The sequence below is a fragment of the Equus quagga genome, chromosome 7 (assembly GCF_021613505.1).
Source record: "Equus quagga isolate Etosha38 chromosome 7, UCLA_HA_Equagga_1.0, whole genome shotgun sequence".
NCBI lineage: Eukaryota > Metazoa > Chordata > Mammalia > Perissodactyla > Equidae > Equus > Equus quagga.
The window spans coordinates 10,128,274-10,146,452 of record NC_060273.1 but is presented as its reverse complement, the minus strand read 5'-3'; the positions used below and the strand labels follow the sequence as shown (position 1 = coordinate 10,146,452).

Genomic DNA, 18,179 nt, shown 5'->3' with positions numbered 1-18,179 from the left:
TACCATGAAACCACACAGTTATGTTATCGGGAAAATTAAACCTGAATCCAAGCCTCTCGATCCAAATGCCAATTTAAGGAAATACGGGGAAGAGAGGAGCATGTCAGACAGCACTGCAGAGCTGCCATCAGCAAATTGCAAAAACTCTATTAAGGCAAACGACCCAGTGTCTTCAGTAAATACATCGTAAGCAAGAGAGATGAAGGAGGACTCTGCAGAAAAGAAACATTAGAGAGTAGTCAAATTCACAGACACGGAAGGTACAGTGGTGGTTTCCAGGGCTGGGGGGTGTTAGTGTTTAATGGGTACAGAATTTCAGTTGGGGAAGATGAAAAAGTTCAGGAGACGGATGGTGGTGATGGTTGCATACCATCTAAATGCACTCTTAATGCCACAGAACTGTACACTTACAAATAGTTAAAATGGTAAATTTTATGTTATGCATATTTTACTAGAATTTAAAGCAAGTTTTTGGAAAAGGAAAAAGAGATGTAAGCGACATAACCAATTATAGCACATGGCTCTCATGTGGATCTCAATTTAAAAAAAAAAAACGATAAAAAATTATGAGACGATAAGAAATGTGAACAGTGGTATTTGATGGTACCAAAGAATTGTTGGTAATGGGGGCTGACAATGATATTATATTTATATTTTGTTCTTTAGAGATATATACTGAAATGTCTACAGCAGAAATAATACCCAGGATTGGACTCAAAACAACGCAGATGGAGGAGGCAGGTACCAGTAACTTGAAATAAGACAGGCCGTGATTGGTAACAGTTCAACTTAACACGAGAGTGCATTACACTAATCTGCCGAGCTTTGGGCATTCAACATCTGACGTAACAAAAAAGTTTTAACATGAGGAAGCAGCCATTATAACTGTGCGCAAAGGACAAGATGTTCGTGGCAACACGGTTTGTAACAGCAAAATATTGGAAACAACCTAAATGTCCATGAGCGCACGACCAGATTAAAATATTGTCGTATTTCATTCAGTAGAGGACTAGAGTCAGGAAAGTGAATGAACCAGATCAGGCTTCTCAATCAGGGACAGGTGGCAATGTCTAGAGACATTCTGGTTGCCATGCCTGGGTGGGGTGCTACTGGCCTCTAGTGGGTAGACATCAGAGATGCTGCTCAACATCCTACGAGACACGGAATAGCCCCACAGCAAAGAATTACAGTCACGCACCCACGATGACGTTTTGGTCAATGACGGATCGCATATATGACAGTGGTCCCATTAGATTAGTACCAAGGAGCCTAGGCATTAGTAGGCGGTACCTTCTAGGTTTGTGTAAGTACACTCTGTAATGTTCGCACAATGACGAAATCATCTAAAAACACATTTCTCAGAATATATCCCCATCATTAAGTGATGTATGACTATGTACAGACCAAAATATCAAGTGCCACAGTTTAAAAACCCTATACTAGATCTATGTGGGATAGTCCTCAAACCATAATACTGAATTAAAAACAAACAAGAACAAGGGCAAAGAGATATGTACAAGTAATACTACACAGGTAAAAGTTACACAAAACCGAGACTGCTCATTGTTCATGGGAATTTACCTCTGTAATAAAGTATAAAAATATGGGAGGGGAAGGCTATATGCCAATGTCAGAGTATTGATTTCAGCGGGGCACGAACTGTTGCAAAGGGGGCTTTGATAGAATTTGTAGCATTTTATTTATTCTACCCCATCCCACCTAAAGAAAAGCAAATGCGGTAAAGGTTAACGTACATAAAATCTGGATGGTGGGTATATGGATGGCCTCTCTCAGTCTCTGTACCCTCGGCAAGGAACAAACTCATCAGTGGGGTTGAGGGCAGCAGAGGCCGAGCGGGCAGAATGGCAAGGCCGGGACCCGCCCCCCCGTGGGAGCACTCACCGGCCCCCGCAGGTCGATGAGCTCCTGCCTCATCTGGGACACCAGGGCTTCCTTGGCCACCAGGGCCCTGTGCAGGCGCTCGTTGAACTCGATCAGCTCGCCATGCATCTCCGCCACCTGCAACACACAAGCATCACACAGTGAGGCTCAGAGGGCAGACCCTCCCCAACGACTCGCCCCGCCTTCTCTGGCCATCACTTGTCAACAAGGCACTGGGAGAGTGTCTGGGCTGGAGACAGAACACCGCTCACCTACAAGCTGTGCAAACCCACCCATGAGCTGAATACATTTTTGGCTTGATTTTAACACCATGGAATCAACCGTCCAGTTTACAGTCAGAACATGACTCTATCAGGTCATTTTTGGACCTTAGGCTTTTATTCCTAATTAACACTTTCCTAGCAAAGGTTTTCTTTCAAATCTGAGTTATGCCTGTCAAGAATGTCCCAATGGCACAGTTAGAATAACTGACCATCTCTGTTAATCAGGGCCTTGGTGCTGAAAACAGAGAAAATAGAACCAGAGGCTCGTCAGGATGGTGACAGTGATGGGGACAGACACAAGTGCAGCAGGGCAACCACTCTTCAGCCACTGCTCATTCTGCGCCAGGAAACACCTCTCTCGCACTCCTCGTGTGTTCACTGCACCAGCTCTACGAGGCGGGGACTACTATTCTTGCCTTAGAGAAAGAGAGGCAACGTCGTAGGAGTTGAAGGAGCTGGCACGAGGTCACAGAGTTAATGAGGGACTGACGCTGGAGCCACCGCTCTGGACCTCTGGGCTACATACCACAATCCTACTACTCCACGGTGCCCAGATGCAACCCACTCAGGCCTGCAGTGAGCCCTCCAAATTTTCAACATTCATTCAATACTCTTGGCTGATCCCAAATAAGTAAAGATGGAGGCGGCCATAAGGTAATCCAATCCCTGACTGATGTACAGAATGAACAACAGATCTTTCAGCTGTAACTTACAAAAAGCACAACGATATCCTATACAGTCAAGGCACTTATTATGTTCTACATGATGCACAAATAATATCAGATCATTTTCAATAAGTACTTTACACGAAATAGAAAATGGTGTCAGGATTAAGAAGGGATATAGGGAGAAGCTTTATGAAAAGAAAGGATCATTAACCTGAGTCTTGATGCCTCAGGAGGAAAAAGGGGAGCCCTCCTTTTTGGAGAGATACATTATATAAAGAGTAAAAGACAGAGAAGGAAATATACCAAGATACCAATATTAGTCAAAGTCCCCTCTTTCTACTTTTCCTTACTTCTCAGTTTCCTAATAATGAGCATTCTCTATTAGCCAGAATAACCACTTAGACTCCAGAAGAATTAAAATTCTTCACCTGAAACTAAAGGGAGCCACGGTGCAATCAACATGAAATTTACAGGCTTCTGATAATAATCCTGATGCTTCCATTAATTTGCGCTGTGAATCCCCACTCAGATGGCACCCCCTCTGTCCCTCAGGTGCCCACCTCTTTCAAACCGGTGTGAAATGCAAAGTGAAAATGGCACAAAAGACACTGCGTGAACCATGCAGCTAACAAAGGGAGAATAAGTCACCGAGCCTCTTCACCAGCTTTCTCATTGTTCAGCCCTAAAATTAATACTCCCCAGTTGCCTACTCCTTTTGTATAATAAAGCTTGAGATGATCTTCTTTTGGCCTTTCACAAACACACACATTATGGCTAATAACGGCTGTGCGGGGCCTCCACACGGTAATACATAAACCCTCCATGAGCTTCCTTCCACAGGGCTGAGAATCCAGTTAGCACACAGCAAGCAGGAAACACACCATGACTAATATCACCGATAAATACCTGCTAATGGCCCCGTAAAATTCGAGCTTTAAATAAATGCCACTGTCATTTCCAAAGTAAAACAGGCTTTTGCTTTGTTTTTGTTTTTATTTTGTTTTGCAGTGGGAGCCAGAGTGTTAAAATAATTTTCCATAAATGCATAAAACATCAAAACATCCCAGCTTCAAGTGGTGTTTATTGTGAGTTGTCAAAACCCTGGTTCTCTTTTGCAGCCAGAGGAATGACTTGACCACGTCAGACGAAGCTTTCATTTCACTAGGGAATGGGGGAAATAAAACCGAAGGAACGGGGGAGACAAAATTTGATGGAATAATTTCCAGCAGCCATTAAAACTGCAATGTTCACTGTTACTAAGCTAAGCTCTAAAATTCCGAATTTTTATATTATAGATCCCTACATACAGCCATTCATAGAAACAGCTTTCATCTTACATAAACCACACCGAGCTCACTGTTTCTCGAATAACTCTTTCCAAACTCTAGTACAACTAAAACTGAATTCAAGACTCAGAGAGAGCCTCAGAGGAGAAACCTGAGATCACAAAGAGTTCCCATTATGATAAAAATAAAAGCAGGCTGCACAACCCCTGCCTGCTGGAATTTCTATTAGGCTCTGAGGGCACCCACAGGTCTCATCTAACATTCATTCCCTATTTTCAAGAGCCACAGAGAATTGCAGGGGACAGGATAGGGAATAGGCACCCTCTGAGCCATTCTCCACCCAGCAGGCTGAGTGAGCTTCCCAAAGTGGCATCTGATACTGTCACCCACTGTTTAAAACCTCCAATGCTTCCCATTGCCCAAGGATAAAATCCAACTGCCTTCAAGATATGGTGTCAGTCTCTCTTTCTGACACCATCTCCTGCCCCCTCCTCCCTCTTGGCGTCTCACTGATGTCACAAGTCTTCTACGTTCCTTAAACATGCCAAGCTCTAGGAAATCACCCTTTAGACAAAGAGGAGAAAGGCACATCCAGCAGAGGGAACTGCAAGTGCAAAGGCCCAGAGGTTGGCAGGGAGGCAGTTGAGAGAGGCAGTAAGGGCTGAGACTCTGGTGCAAGATAGGCCTGGGCCTGATCACTCACCGACAGCGTGCTCTGGTGCAAGTCACTTAACCTCTGTGAGCCTGAGGCCATGAACCTACAAAACGGGGATCAAAAACCATTCTCACTTCCTGGGCCACTGTGTGGAGATTTTGAGCCCCTGCAATTCACAGGCTCAACACTGTGTCTGGGTATGGCAAACGTTCAGTGAATGAGAGCGGGTTTTATGTAATGGGCGAGCACATAAAGGGGACATGAAGAAAGAGGAGGAGGACAGGCAGGTCTCCAGAAGCCAGGTGGAAAAGGGCCACACGTGCCATAACAAGTAGCTCAGACAGCTGTGGAGAGAGACTCTGTCCCCCAAAGCGGGAATGTCACTGACAGAGTTGCTAACCATCTGCCAGGCTTTGTTCTAAGTGCTGGGGGACAGGAAAGCCACGGGTTCACATCCTAGATGTCAGACAAATTATATAGAGCTCAGGGAGAGAGGAGGACTTGGAAGGAAGACGAGGTGTCAGGGAAGGCCGCCCCAGAGATCACACTCAGGAGTCACCTCTCTAATTGGCCGTGGCACATCCCAGGCAGCCTCCTATGCAATCCATGCCCTACATCACAGCCAGGTATGCACTGTATCCTGGCATCACCAATGCTCAGGGCCACTTTAAAAGTCTGCTGTATTTCTTTCTACTCTCAGCAGCTGTAGTTCCTTGAAAATTAATCTGAAGGCAATTGAGGAGGAGATGCCATTTGACAACACTAATGACAGTGACAAACCAAAAGCAAATGCCAGGTGGAGGAACAGTGACCACAGCTGATGCAGCTTCAAACAGAGCCCAATGTGCGCCAGAAGACTGGGAAAGGAGCCTTGATTCTCTGACAGATCCACAGAGAATACCTGGTAGAAGACGCAGTTCCTGAGCTGTGTTCGGAAAGTGCGTAACTCACGTGCTAATAAGGTGTAAATCCCTATCAGCCACCATTTGGGTTTCATCCTTCAGGCTGGACAGGAGACGGTAGAAGGACTTAGGAAGCTTAAGTCACAAGGCTATTTGGCAACATCTCTCACACTTTTCAAACCACTCACCTGTGACTTGGCAAATCCCTGCCGGGGAGTTATCCTGCCCCTCTACTTGCTCAGGGGCTCGAAGCAGGAGTTCAGCTCCAAATGGCTGGAACCCACCTGAACGCCCAAGCACAGAGGGCTGGGAAAACATATCGGGTCCTGCTACTTTCTCCCACGGCCTGGCCCCTGGCAGACAGGACTAGTCAATTGCTACATTCCTTCCTCAAGAAGATACCTAGGCAGCCACAACCAATCGATTCATGTGTTGGCCTAGAGGAGGACATGCACGGGGTATCTCTGGCATTAGGGATGGGGGAAAGTGTCATCAAGAAGGTGACATTTGAGTCGCGCTTTGGAAAATGATGCCTTTGGAGCTTCAGGAGACTGAGCAATCCCTTCTAGCTGGAGCATCAGGGAAGATGATCGCCCAAAATAATGTGGCTGTGAAAAAGCTTTTAAGTCTGTGAAAATGCCAGGAATTAGCATAATTACCTGCCAAATCACGAAAGGATTATAAATTAAAAAAAAGAAAAACACCTCTGGCATTTCCTTTCATATCACAATGTTCTTCTATCTAATCACATTCGAGTAAATCATGCTTTGCCCTCCTTCAGCCACCTAATTAGACACTTCCTGATTAACTAGACCACAACACCCCCAAATTTTAGCAGCCACTGAGGCTCTTTTGGTCACATACCCAAACTCTCCCAGAATGTTCACTTAGATGCCTGAGAATCTACCTAGGTATTATAAAACACACAAGCTGGTTTTGGTCCCATTTGCACTGGCCATGGGGAGGGATCTGGAGCCTCCTCTGCGGTGATGACACTACGCCTGCCTGGGTAAACACAAAGACCTCACCAGTGCCCTTCTGCCTTAGCACACTTTTGAACACCAACCACGAGCCAGGCCTTTGCCTGGCATTATGCCCATTAGCTCCTGTGACCCCCGCAACCCCCCACAGAGTGGCACGCCTTCCTACGGATGGGGCCTTGAGGCTCAGAGAGGTCAGGCTATGAGCCTAAGGAGTCGGAGTCAGGAAGTGGCAGGGCCCCACTGTCTGTGCTCTTTGCCCGCCCCCTCAGGGTACTGTAGAAAGCTGAGCCCTTCGGGGGTTGAGGAGATGAGTCCGCCCTGCAGAGTGGAGGGAAGGAGCACAGCATGGATCACAGGCTCCCAAAGCAAGCTGATCATCAGCCACTTGGCGGGCTGCTGAGAAATGCACATTCCTGGGCCTCACTCCCAGAAATGCTGATTCGATGGAGGAAGAGAGTCCAAAGCAGTACTTTTTAAAGGTCCCAGGCCTGTGATGATGAGTCAGATTTGGGAAGCGCTGGCAGAGACAAAGGGGGAGCATTTCACACCCTTAGGTGTGAATTGCAGGTGGGCTAACCCCTAGCGGCAGAAAAGCTCATTTTTCAGGGCAGCATTTGTACAAGAGGGATGTCACGAAGCGCCTCCACTTGCCAGCTCTCAAGCTCCCAGTTCTCACTGGGGCAAACAAAGGCACAAGCCAAGGAAAAAGTGAGTCAAGCCTGGCGGCCAAGAACAGACGGCGGCGCCTGCCACGCGCAGGCTCGTCACTCTGGGCAACAGCATAGCAGTTAGTCTGCAGTGATGCTCCCAAAGCAGGCCCAGGTACAGGGGCTGGGATGCACACGGAAATTGACAGGCAGCATTTGGAAATGTCTTCAGCAATTTCATGTTACTAGGAAATCCAGGAATTCGATCGTTTTTCTAAATTTTTCTTTGTATTTTACAAAACTATCAGTCTGCAATGAATTGGAAATTTTCTTTTTAAAAAAGTGGTTCTTGGGCCTAGCCCTGTGGCCGAGTGGTTAAGTTCGCGTGCTCCACTGCAGGCGGCCCAGCATTTCGTTGGTTCGAATCCTGGGCGCGGACATGGCACTGCTCATCAAACCACATTGAGGCAACATCCCACGTGCCACAACTAGAAGGACCCACAATGAAGAATATACAACTATGTACCAGGGGGCTTTGGGGAGAAAAAGGAAAAAATAAAATCTCTAAAAAAAAAAAAAAAAGTGGTTCTTTACAGCAGTAAGTTTGAGAAGCATCTATCTACAATGCATTTGCTATAGATAAAGCAGCATAGAAAACTAAAAAAATTATTAGATGAATAATAACGATGAAAAAAGAAAGCCAAAATAAGACAATTCTGGGACAAAATTTGTTACAAAAGTTAAAAAGGAAAATAAGATGGAAGCAACCCTATTGGTTGAGCTGTCATTCTTTCAGATGCATAAACATGTTTCCTTGTAGAGCAACATTGCAGGTTTGCAGACCACGCCAATTAGGAATATTAACTGGAATAACGGGGTCCAGGCCCAGCCCAGGACACAGGTCATGAAGTCCTTGAAAAGCTACAGTTGCCCTCACTCTCTCTGACGCTGGCACGTCGGGCCATTCGCACAGTCTCCTGATGGCCCTCATTTCCCAGAGGAGGAAGGTGAGGCTCAGGGACTGAGTGACAAACAGTCCCAGGTCACAAACTCATGAGTGACAGCTGAGATTTGAACCCCAGTTATTACGGCTCCAAAGTGTGTGTTCTTTCCATCACGTGACTCTTCCGGTGAAGGATAAATAATCCAGGAAGAGAAACAGTGTGTCCATTTGGGGGTGGAAGAAGCCTAGGCTCAGAGAGGCTAAATGACCTGTCTGAGGCCACACAGCTTATTCCCTAACAGGACCAGGACTGGAGACCCAGGTCTCCTGCTTTTAAATCCAATCTGCTCCTCCACTGGGGGCCATGAGACTCTCAAAGGAGAAGAGAAATGGGGAAGCATTCTGTGAACTGAGGTTCTCTCCCATGTGAGGAGGGACAGTGACGGGGGGGGGGGGGGGGGGTCAGGCTCACAGAGCGCTCGCTCTGCACCAGGGCTGCTCTCAGTTCTCTCAATGAAGCACCTCACTGGAATCCTACAGCTCCCCTGGGAGGTGAGTGCCATACTGTCCATAATTTTATAGCTGAGGAAACTGAGGCACAGAAAGGGTAAGCACGTCACCCGAGGCCACACAGGAAGCAAGCAGCAGAACTGGGATTCAAATGTCTGAGTCCATGTTTTGGACTCTCTACCCTCCCTCTCAGTACACGCCATCAGCGGGATACTGAGCTGCTGTCTCGAGATACTAGTGGAAGGGCAGCGGACCTGGAAGGTGAGGAATCTGGGACCAAGGGCCGAGAGCATCGCCCAAGGCAAGGAGCACCGACACACTGACACACAGACACAGACACACACACCCGGAAAAGGCACATCTCTGGCTGCTCGCACTGTGCTCTGAGCCACCTGAGGCCCAGGCTGGCTTGCCACAGACACGTGCAAACTTCTCTCTGGAGGGAGCCCTGGCAGTAAGGGGAGACGCACACGGACTAAGCAAGAACCTCAGCGAAGGCAGACCCGACTGCGGATCCAGGGTCCAGAGAGAACCCAGTAACGATTCCAGGAGCTTGCCAGCAGCCAGGATGGGCCTCCTTCAAAGGGGTTTTTGCTTCCTGTGAGGGCATTTTGCAAATGAGCTTCCAAAGGACAATTCCAACACGACGCCATTCTGGGGACTGTGATGTGTCACTTCAGGAGGTTCAGCATCTGGAGCCCTCTCTGTGGGGACACCTCAGATGGGGATAGAAAAACGAGGGGCATGGAGGTCAAACCCAGGCCCAGTCTGCTCCCTGCTGTGTGACTTTGAGTAATTAACTTCACATCTCTGATCCTGGCATCTTCTTTGTAAAATGAGGATACTGTCCTCTATTGCACAGGTTTGTCAAGGGGAGCTAAGAAATAATAGAGTTGGGGAAGCACTCAGTGCCTGCCACAGTGAACAATCTTCAAGCGATGGCTGGGGTCGGGAATGTCCTGGGTGCTTTACACATCAGCATACATCACAGCCCAGGAGCAAGAGCTTTAGCCCATGTGACAGATGAGGAAACCAAGGCTCAGAAAAGTACAGCAATGGTCCAGTCAGCAGTCTGCAAGAAGGGGTCGTCTGACCCCAGAGCTCACGGCCCACATCCCCCGTCACCCGAGTCTCTCCCATTCCTTCCTTCCTTCCAGTCCACCTTTGGCTTTGACTCTGCTGTGCAGAGGGCTGGGCCCAGCAGTCGTCCCGGCCCGCCCTGATGAGGCAGGAGCTCTGGTATCTGGGGACTGGTCCTCCTCGACATCACTTTGTAAAGCCACCAAGTGACATGCTCGTTGGAAGCCTGTGAGACATCCATCCTCCAGTGACCCCGAGACAGTGCCGGGAGGGCTCTGCCTGCAGAGACGCTGAGATAAGTAGAGGCTTGTAAGGGAGCCCTGGTGATAAGCTCACATTTGAAAGAGACGCCCTTAATCTCCCCCGTAACAGCCTCTCTGTGCTCAGAACGCGAGCTCGAGAGAAGAGATGCTTAAAAACATTTGGCTGGGATTACGGTTTAATAGGCGGAAGGCAGACGCAGGACTAACAACAGCTCAATTAATAATGAGATGCCTCTGGGAAACAGACACAATAGCTCTGCCCCAGAGCTGCTGGGTCCCAGTCCCTATCGTTGGTCCTCACGGCTCCTGACGTGTGACCTTTCAGAGAACACACACGGCAAGTCGTGGAGAAAGGCCGCGCAGAGCAGCAGCTGCTAACAGCCCAGACGACACCTCTTCCTTCCTGCCTTCCGCTAATGGGCCTTAAAGAGCAAAGGCAGAGTCTGTGGAGATCGCAATAATGAAACAGCAGCCGACACCTTCCGGGCGGCCGTTTGAGACAAATGAGCAACGACAGGAGCAAAAGGCAAAAACAAAACCCTGCGTTCAGCCCTCCCCTGAAAGATGCAGTCACGGAAGACTAACACAAGAGACATCACGCAGGCGCGAGGGTTTTTAAACAGGTTCCATCAACTGTCACCTGTCCTGACGGAGCACCGCCAGGGGGGCCACAAGGCACGGCGTCTAAGGCGCCAACTCTGGAGCCAGGTGGCCTGGGACTAAAACGCACTGTCCCCCCTTCCTAGCGGTGACTTTGGGCAAGTTGCTTTCACCAATCTGGGCCTTAGCCTTTCACTCATAAAGTGAGGTTGATAGTAACATAAGTCTCACAGGGCGCTTGTGAGATCTAAGTAAGTTAACATGTAAAGCGGTCCTTAGCTTAGGGCTGGGCATGCACAAAGTACTCCGTAGGTGTCAGCCATTAGTGTGCCACGAAACAGGCACCAATAAAAACAGTCAGTGCCACTGGTCCCACAGAACCTACAGCCTTAATCTCTCTCCGATCTGTCCCCCCGCCTCCATCCCGGCCCAAGCTCTTGGTCCATGGCGCCCGCGTCCCCCACCTAGACAAACACGACAGCCTCCCCTGCTGCCATCCTGCTGGCCCTCTTGTCCTCCCTCCACCCCCAAGATGCTCAAGTGGCCCCCTGAGACCCAATCCAGATCACGACCCTCCTCTGCTTAAAACTTGTCACTGATACTGACGAGTAAAGTGATAGGACGTCTGCAATTTGTTTCAAAATGATATGCAGGTGAGGGTCCTGGAGGGTTGAGCACGGCCAGGATCGGCCTTGGGAGACGGAGCTGCGCGGGACAGTGTAACGGACACAGGGAGCTACATTCGACTATTCGGTCTCCATTAGGATCTCTCCACAGTCCAAAGGGTGAAAACCTCTTCAACGGCCTCCCACCTATTTCCTGGCATGGCCTACAAGCAGGGGAGGAGGGGCGAGGCTGGAAGCAGAGGGAGGGATGTTTCAGGGAAAAGACAGACGCTGACCAAGTGAGATTGCATCCAGCACCTCCACCTCCCTCCCGGGCCCACCTCCTAAAATCCTATCTACCCCTACAGCTTAACTCAAAGCTCAGTTCACCTCCCTCCCTGGCTCCTTTGATCCCTTCATCCATCTTCTCCGTAAATGATTCCTCAGTCGTAGAAACGGCAGTTACTGTTTTCTGAGCACTTAGTACATGTCAAGCACTTTCAGGGCCAGATAAAGGCTCTTTTGTACAAACAAGGAAAAGGTTTGCCTTCTAGGTGGCCACAGCCCCATGGGGCCTAGGCTCAGTGAGTGGGGCACAGACTGGATACAGCTCCCACTGGTCCCCAGAGCCACATGCCTTAGTGCAGTGTACCACCTGCACAACTGCACACAGCGGCCTTAGACACTATGCTAGGTGCTACTGTTGCTCCCATTTCACAGGAGAGGAAACTGAGGTCCACAGGGGCTAGAACACTTGCCCCTGGTCACACAGAGACGATGGCAAGAGTTGAGGCTCAGATCCAGGCTCTTTTTGCTACACAAAGCTCCCACAGGAGGAGGCACGACAGTGCTGTCTCCTGCACAGTCTGGCATGGAGCACAGGATCTCTCCCAACTCCACCTGTCACTTGGATGGCTGCCAAAGGCACTGACAAACCAGACACTTGCAGGGTTTATTTCTGCTGCATCAATTATGGGGGAGGGGCGATGGAGGAGAGGGCAAAGGCTCCTTTCTGTTAACCCAGCAGATAACGCAGTTTACCTGGCATCATACAATGGGTGTAATTACAACCCATTACAAGTACAATAAGCAGTGCTCCACTGGGCTTGTGAGAATGGTTCAAGAGTTACCGTGAAAGGCTCTGCTGGCCTCTCCTTTCAAAAGCGCTGCTGTGACAGGCTTGCTCACGGGGGATGACTATCGATTTCCAAGGATCCCAGAGTTGGAAGGCAGCTCAGCCTTGGCTTCATCTGCCTCCCCAGCCTGAAACGCCTTCTCCAGTCTGCTGGACAGGCAGGCGAGGAGGGGGAATGGGGGGGAGGGGGGGGAGGCCATCATCATCAGGAGCCAACATTCACTGAGCACAAGTGCCCAAGCCACTTCTAAGCACCATCCCTACATTAGCTCATCCTAGGCAACCTTACGAGGCCCAGCTGTGGCAGAGTCCCTTCTTCAGAAATTCATCTTCGATATTGGAAAATTCTCAGATTCATTCATCCACCAAATTTCTCTTGCGCATCTCCCAACTACCAAGCCCTGTTTTCAGCACCATGGATACAGCAGCAAAAGAGAGAAAAATCCCGGCCCTCACAGTGTCTACATCCTGGCTATCCACCCCATCCACCAGATGAGGAAATGGAGGCTCACAGAGGCTTAGTCCTCGTCAAGACTCATTAGCAGAGATTTGGGGTCTGAACTCAGAGCCGTGCTCATAACCATCACGCGGTACAGTCTCTTGGCTCTGGGGTCATTATTTGATAAAGCTCCTCCCATCTGTGGCCAGATGTGCCCCCTGCACACTTCTGGAACTACTTCTTCATTCACTCATTTGGTCATTCACCGGTGTGCCTGGCACTGTCCTGGGTGCTGGGCGTCAGTGGTGACCGTCAGGGAGCTCCCTGTCTCCAGGGGATTCAGACGCAACAGTTCCCATAGAGTGTGGCTCGAGGCACAGCAGGAACACACTGAGGTCCTGGGAGCAGGGAGAGGCGCCTGCCCAGCCTGGGGGTAGCAGGCCTACTTCTGAGAAGTTGCCCTAAGCTGAAGTTCGCCGGGTGGGAGGAGGTCAGCCAGCAGGAGGCAGGAGAACAAGTCCAAACCAGCCCAGCCGCTGCGAGGCTCGGGGCCCACCTGCCCCGCCTCCTCCGCTGCAAAGTGGGACCCATCATGTCGAGCAGGCAGGGCTGGTGGGAGAGCCAAATGGTACAGAAGCGGACTTCAGAGCACCCAGGCCGGCACACAGTGGGCGCTCACCTCGGGCAGCTTACTATTATTCCTGAGAACCAGCTGCCAGACCTAGAAAGTTATATAATACCACATATCTAATACTCGCTCCCCAATTGGGAGGTTTCTCCAGAAAATATTTCACCCTGAAGCGTTGCTTTTACATTTATTGTGCGAGGTGCTGGAAAGCAGAGAATTCCACATAAAGATGTAAATTCTGAAATTATGTGGCTCTTTGTCATATTCTAACGTCTTCCAGAAATCAGGGGAGGCCAGCGTGCATTTTCAATCATCTTCCCTCAGAAGCGATAGAGAGACCTCCTGAATATTTCAAACACTGCTCAATAAATTATGCCCAAGTTTCAAAAGAAAGACAGTAAATGAAAAACATTAAATTTTATGAGCATCAAAAAATGTTTTTCTCCCGGGAGAGTCCCTTTCTCATACCAAACGGCACCTCTGAAAGCTGAGAACGGGCCTTCAGGTGCCCACCGCCCTGCTTCTCCCAGGGTGCAGTCCAGTCACTTATCCATGCCAAGCAGGAAACTGTGGACACAAACACCTGTACAGACGGAAGGCTTGCTCAGTGTAAGCGGGCAGGTAGGGGAGTGGTTTGGAGGATGAGCTTGGAGCCAGATGGCCAGAAGTGGGATCCTGATCTGCAGTGACTTGCTTGGTGATCTTGGGCAAGTCAATCAACCTCTCTGGGCCTCAGTTTCTGCATCTACAGAATGGTAGCTATAGAAGCACTTCTATCACATGGTTGCTATGAAGATTAAATGAGCTGATACATAACTAGGGCTCCATAAAAATACTGTGATCATGATTCAGATTCTTATAGCGTCTACGAACACATGACAATGTGTGCATTTCTAAAATTTCTGTAAGCCCCATGGCCTTCACAATGGAGAGACAAGATGAGATGGTTGAAAAAAAAAGAAAAACATGAAAGTTCAAGGCCGACAGACCAGGTTTGCATCTGGGACCACACGTGGCCAGCTGCATCCCATGAATAGGAACGGCTGTTCTTTATCTGTAGTTTTGAACATTTCTAAGCCTCACAGTTTCACCAGAAAAATGGAGATCGTAAGCTCTTCTCTCAAAGGGGTGCTGTGGGATGAAACCAAGATCACACGTGTTAAAGGACCAAGAGCATGCCCCGGCCCTTGGCAGGCACTCAGCTGACACTGGTTACCTTTCTTCCTTCCACGGAGGCCAGAGAACCTACAACTCTTCCTCTGGGTCACTCAAGCCCTCTTGACGTATTTAGTGAAGATAAACTCAACAATATCAGTGTTCCCCCACCCCCCGGCCCTCGACTGACCCCAACAGAGTGGCTCATCAAACGTGACTTTCCTCTGTTTTCTATTACTTGAGCAATGAGTTACCCAACAAGACTAGGCCCACCTCCCGGCGTCTGGTGGAGCCTAAAGGGAGTTCCCATTTTCAGCAGCATCTATCGAGTTGGGGGGGGGGGGGGGGGGCGGGGCAGTTAGGCCTAAAGGTCTTTCCCTACTGGCAGAGAGCATTGGCCTGGAAGTGACCTGGCTGGCTGTGGTGTCAGGCCCACAGTTGGGAATGATGCTGAGACAACAAATGGGTCCTTGTGGCAGAGACGCTGGTGCTCACCAAGCATTCCATCTGCTCCCCCGTGTCTCCCAGCCCCTTTGCACACCTGGGCACAGACTTTTGACTATTCTGGCCAACAGGCAGAAGAGACACAGGTCGCTTCTGAGTCTCAGCATAGGGTTGCTGCTGTGTGACCCTGAAGCTGCCCCTCCCCCCAACACTAGGTGAGAAAGCCATGTTCTCCTGATGGTGGCGGCCAGGTGAGGGAGCCTCTGTCGGCCCAGATTCTGAGGGACTACATGGAGCAGGACGCTCCCACCCTTGGCCCTGGACAGCCCACGCTAGACACACAGTATAAAAGGGAAAGGGGGAACTGTTATTCTGTCAAGCCACTGAGACTGGGGGCTGTTTGTCACTGCAGCAGAACCAAGCCTCTCCTGACTAACACAACCCTTCAGCTTGACGACTCTGTGTCTCCCGAGTCTCCAACAGCGGACATGAAAGTGTGCAGAATGGCACAGGGGCCAAAGAAGTTTGTGTAAGGCTGCCTGACAACAGCAGATGGAAGCAGGTATCATGTTTCCCCTTTCACCAAAAAGGAAACAGGACTCAGACAAGTTAAATCATTTGTTCAAGGTCATACAACTAACAAGTGGTAAAGCCACAAGTTGAATCCAGGTCCACCCATCCCAAGGGTTGTGTTCTGTGTACTACATGGGCCCAGCAAGTGCTTTCTAATGTATTTCCCACTCTGCAAGGGGCCCAAACACAATACAGATCTCTCATTGGGCTCCAACGATAACAGTAACCATAGGAGGGATGCATTCTACGTGCCACACACTGTCCCAGGTCCTTTACCAACACTCCTGCACTGTAATATTCACATCTCCTTAAGGCATTATTCCCATTTTATAGGTAAGGAAATAGAGGCTTAAGCAGACTATGAGCTGAGCTCTCATCATGTGATGGTGACATAAACAAAGGAAAGATGTTGACAGAGATGGCAGAGGTTACAGGTTCCTTTGATGGAGGTAAAGAATACTCCACCACATCAATGGCTACAAAACAGGAGACTGAGGAACAGTCTCTACTGGATGATCCCCGGCCTTTAAGAGCCCACACAGATGCCTCTGTGTCCAAGGCACCTCATGGTCAGGGTGATCTAAGTAGATCCTGGGCTGGGGTGGGGGAGACAATTCCTTCTGGGCCCTCCCAACTGTTCTGAGGGTCCTAGCCTCTTGCCTACCTGGCCACCAGAAGCAAGTGACTGATAATAACTGCACAATGTCCCTCAGTGGTCACTCTGTACCAGGTGAATCAAAGATCAACTTCTCCAGAACTCCAGATTCACACCCAGGTCTGTCCAGCTCAAAACCATGCTCTTCCTACTCCACCTCCTTCAGCCAGCCATCCATCCATCTGTCCATCCATCCATCCATCTGTCCTCCATCCATCCATCCATCTGTCCTCCATCCATCCATCCATCCATCCGTCCATCTGTCCATCCAGCCAGCCATCTGTCCAGCCATCTACCCAACAGGTAAGTATTTACTGAGCATCTGCTCTGTGCCAACACTCTCTAGACACTGGGGATACAGGAGTGAACAGACAAAAACCTCTGCTTCCCCTGAGCTCATATTCCAGTGCCCAAGGTTAGAGACGCTTATTGACCGAGGGACAGGGTATTCGTGCCCAGTTACAGAGAATGGAACTTCAAACAAAAGGTTGGGCTTCAACTGAAATTCTGCTTCCTCTGCAGAGTCCTGATTCTGCATCTGGAAATTAACCAGGTTTCCATGAAGCTACTAGATTCTAGTTAGTTACCCCAGGAAAGGAGAAGGAGACAAAGACGAAAGAAGCAAAAGCAGCGGCAAACACTTTTGGGTAAGAATTTGAGCTGTTCATTATATTTAAATTAGCAAAACTTAAAAAAAAGTGATCTTCTCCAATTCCCCATCTGATGCTCCGAGACCCTGTACTAAAGACCCTCATGTTGAATAGGTCTTGTTTCTCTCTTTCCCTCTTCTTTAGCTAACGGAACCCTGCTTTTTCTTGGGGAAACACCCCTCTTCCACTCTTAGCTCAAGTGTTTTGGGGGGTGTGACCACACCCCCATGGCCTGGTGGGCATGTGCCTGGCCCTACCAATCACCATATGTCATCACCTTGGCCAGAGTGATTGGCTCAGGTACAGCAGGAGACTCAAGCGAAACCAATGAGACTCAGTTCCAAGAATCTTGTAGGAGCTAATGGAAAAGAAACCCTCTCATCATCAGAACTGCTAAGCTTATCGGATGTATGCCCGGAGCTGCTGGAAACCATCACAAAGAGAGAGCCTGCCTGAGAACAAAGACCACACAGAAGAAAGCAGAGACGAGCAACAGGAAAAGAGAGCAGTTACCTTATATCACTTGACCCCTGCATGCTGCCTGGCCCGAGGTGAGACGAACCCTTGGGTGGACTCCCAAGGTGTATGTGAACCAAGAGACTTCATTTTTCATTAAAACCCAGTTTGAGTTGGGTCTTCTGTCATTTGGCTTAGACAGTCCTGACAAACAGAGCTACCAAGTAACTGTCTAGTCGCTGCTTGAACACCTCCAATCACAAGACTTCACTACCACTCATCTTTACAGAGCTACGATGGTGTGTTCCTCCTTTCACTGAGCTAGAAGTTGTCTGTATGGAGTCCTAGGACCAGTCCACGAGGATCAGAGCTAACAAGCTCAACCCCCCTTCCACGCAGCACGCCCTTATTTAAGGGGACTCTCTGAGCTGTAGGACAGCATCCTGAAGCCCCTGGGAAATGCTGTGTGGGCTTGGGTCATACATTGTTAAACCGATTTCTTTCAACCTCTTTTGTTGAACAGGTATTCCGTGTGGACCTCCCATGTGTAAGAAGAGGGGGAGTGGGCTGCAGAGAAGAATTAGATGTAGTCTCATCTCCCAGGCCCCTGCCATCCCATAAATCAAGACGTTTGGATGAAGTCCCTCAACAAGACAGCCAGCCATTGCTGACTTGCCCGAGGTGGAATGGTATAGGCTGGGGGTTCAGGCAGACCTGGTGTGAATGCTCTGTGTGAC

General features: G+C 49.2%; 1 protein-coding gene across 7 annotated transcripts in view; it reads right to left on the bottom strand.

Moving 5' to 3' along the window:
* SNX29 (sorting nexin 29) overlaps positions 1-18,179 on the bottom strand; it is a 505,847-nt gene that overhangs the window by 184,525 nt on the left and 303,143 nt on the right. For all 7 annotated transcript variants that reach the window (XM_046665870.1, XM_046665874.1, XM_046665871.1 and 4 more), the window contains one exon: positions 1,903-2,019. In XM_046665870.1, the coding sequence (XP_046521826.1) occupies positions 1,903-2,019 (117 nt within the window). The remainder of the gene's footprint in view (positions 1-1,902; positions 2,020-18,179) is intronic.